The 2,873-nt window shown below is 33.2% G+C and overlaps 1 protein-coding gene across 1 annotated transcript in view; it reads right to left on the bottom strand.

The window, feature by feature from the left end:
- Positions 1-1,941: 1,941 nt before the first annotated feature.
- LOC126175584 (DNA/RNA-binding protein KIN17) overlaps positions 1,942-2,873 on the bottom strand; it is a 10,752-nt gene continuing 9,820 nt past the window's right edge. Inside the window, exon 2 of the mRNA XM_049922444.1 lies at positions 1,942-2,873. This exon is cut by the window's right edge and continues 507 nt beyond it. Coding sequence (XP_049778401.1) covers positions 2,130-2,873 — 744 coding nt within the window. The 3' untranslated portion in view covers positions 1,942-2,129.

Below are 2,873 nucleotides of genomic sequence, written 5' to 3'. Positions count from 1 at the left end.
ACTGGAGTGAAACTTCCCTAATTGCTCGACACTTGTCCCTGAACACACGTATCACTCAAACATCTCTTAAGAGTTCCTGAGGCTGCCATCATTAGCCTACATAAGGAGGACATAAAATGAATGCTAGTAGTAAGTAGTTGTATCTTAACAGTGATACTGGTTATTGATGCCGAAAGCTCAAGGATTCTAGAGAACTGACAAGATGAAAAGTGAGAAAGTTTTATTCATGGATGCATTGTTCTTGATCAAATGTATTATTTCTATGTAAGTGCTTATGCAAATATACAAATCATAGAGTAAAATGTATAGTAAGCACATTGCAGAACAAAACTTTTTTGATATCTTAAGCTTATACACTTTTTTTTACACATAGGAAAATTTAAACATTGTAAAAACTGATGTGCATCTTCATGTTTTTGTATCACAATAACTGATTCATTAAATTTTGGGAGTGTAGCCACATAACCTCTACATATGTGGCTGAACTCTCAAATTTAATTGATCAATATATACCTTGTCTGAAAAGAAAACTGATTTTTAAATTTCAAAGGTGAAAGTTTTAACACGGAAAGTATTTAATATGGGCATCTATTGACAATACTGCCATGTGGGTCTGCATCCGTATTACTGAGATCATGAAACATTGTATGATATATATGGTAAATCTCGTGCAGATGTAAGACTTTGATTACAAAGAGTGAAAATAAATTAAGTAATATTGTATTCTCTGTCTCCATGCACAATATGCAAATCACTTGTCTCCATTTCTGCTCTGGACTCTACTACAAGACTGGGGAAATTGAATACTGAAGACCAAAGGTTTTCTGGAGAGAGAATGTCAGGGGCTCTGGGCCATACAGGCAATTGCTGCCCACATCAAGTTCATCATTACAGCTGTTTTCCTTGATCACTGCTAGCCATTCCCTTATATTTCTTATTCAAAGCAAGCAGAATGGCAATAGTCTTTCACTGTGTCCACTTTCAGACTTTGTGGTGCTCCAATGTTTACTTCACACAGAAAAAACTCTTGGTACTCTACTCGCTTCAGAATTAGTAGCCTTCCCAGTCATTTTCCACTCACACCAACCTCAGACCACTATCTTCTGCCAGCAAGATAAAGTTCTGTCTTTCACGAAAGTGAACTAATTAATACCACTTCATGAACCACACTGTTGAATTTAAGTCTTAGAAGAGAGAACTAGTTACATTAGAAAGATAACACAGAAAATCAAAACATTAACACAGTGAATAAAGTAGTTAGATTATATATTTAGCTAAACTGAGTTAATGTGTAAGGCCTGAAATGAAGACAGCAGACAGACATCTGCTAATAGCCAATAATGATATGGAACAGGATCAACATCAGGTCAGAAAGTCTTGAGATTTTTTCCAGAGGTATATTACAAAACTGCATACATAATGTTCAACATAAAAATGTAAATATTAAGGCATAAAGATATAAAACTGAAACCTATATACCAACACACTAATTGTCTTGAGATTTTTTCCAGAGGTATATTACAAAACTGCATACATAATGTTCAACATAAAAATGTAAATATTAAGGCATAAAGATATAAAACTGAAACCTATATACCAACACACTAATAGTCATTTAAATGTACAGAAAAAATAACATTGCACAAATATTCACTTTCTCCACACTATTCAACAGACAGAACACAAAATTCATTCATATGAATGAGTAAAAATAAAGTGGTGATGAGAGGGAATAAATACTACAAACAGAAAATGAACCAAAATCACTACCTTTTTGTTTTGGATTCTTTTTCTTATTAGTTTTCCATCTTGTTATTCCTTTCTGTTCTGTGTGTTCATTTTTTCTTTGATCTGTTTTTCGTTTCTTCTTTCCTGAATGAAAACATACAAGTAACAAGTCCTATGGAATTATGTAAAAAAAAGGTAATAACACAGAATGAACATAAACCACAATTAATTTTCAATGGTGAATAAAGATATATTTCTCTTCTGTCTTATACAATCAGTGTTTTCATTTCCTAAATTATATGCAAAATAATGTTTTATACATCAACATAGACAAAATATATCATTTCTACAGACAATTATGACAGCTTACATTATGGTCACAGAGTAATATGCGGGTTAGGTTAAGATGGTACATGAATTTTGCTTATATCTTCATACTGAACTCCCTCCACAATTCGACCTTTCAATGGACCAGATGCCACTTCAACACTAACACAAAAATTTTTCTCGTCAAGATGTTTCAAAACTGCCTCACAACCTCTATATGCACCATTCACAACTTTCACTTTACGACCAACAGCAGGAATAACAGTTTCTAAATGTGCTTGGTCTAATTTAAGCTTGTGCCCTGTTTCAAACACAGAAACAACAGCCACATACTTGTCAATAACTTCTACAATTACTCCCTTTTTCTTGTAATATTTGTCACCTAGAGATTTTGTAATAATTTTGACTACAATGTCTTTCGTCAACCAATAATCCTTCCGGTTGAGCTTTTCCTTTTTTGCCTCCTCTTCATTAATGATAGCATCCAATGCAGATGCTTTGGCTTTTTCTTTCATTACCTTTTTTTTCTCAGATTCACTAGCAGTATCATTAAGAGATCTCTTTTTACTTTGTTCAGACCCTGCGATGTTTCCTGGTAAAAGTGGCATTTTAAATTCAGTTTTAACATCATCTTTCTTCTTCAAGTTAATGAGGTTCAGATTTAATTTCAATTTCTCTTCCTCATTTTGTCGGACAAATTCTGTATAGGTACTGGATACTGGCTTTGAACAGTCTCTTCCTCTTTCAATTTGCTTCTGCAAAAATTCCATCATTTTTTCTTGATCATCTTTATCCATTTTTTCCTTTTTCATCATTGC

The sequence above is a fragment of the Schistocerca cancellata genome, chromosome 3 (genome assembly GCF_023864275.1).
Source record: "Schistocerca cancellata isolate TAMUIC-IGC-003103 chromosome 3, iqSchCanc2.1, whole genome shotgun sequence".
Lineage (NCBI taxonomy): Eukaryota > Metazoa > Arthropoda > Insecta > Orthoptera > Acrididae > Schistocerca > Schistocerca cancellata.
Note: the sequence above shows the minus strand (reverse complement) of the source record. Positions and strands in the feature narration are given on the sequence as shown.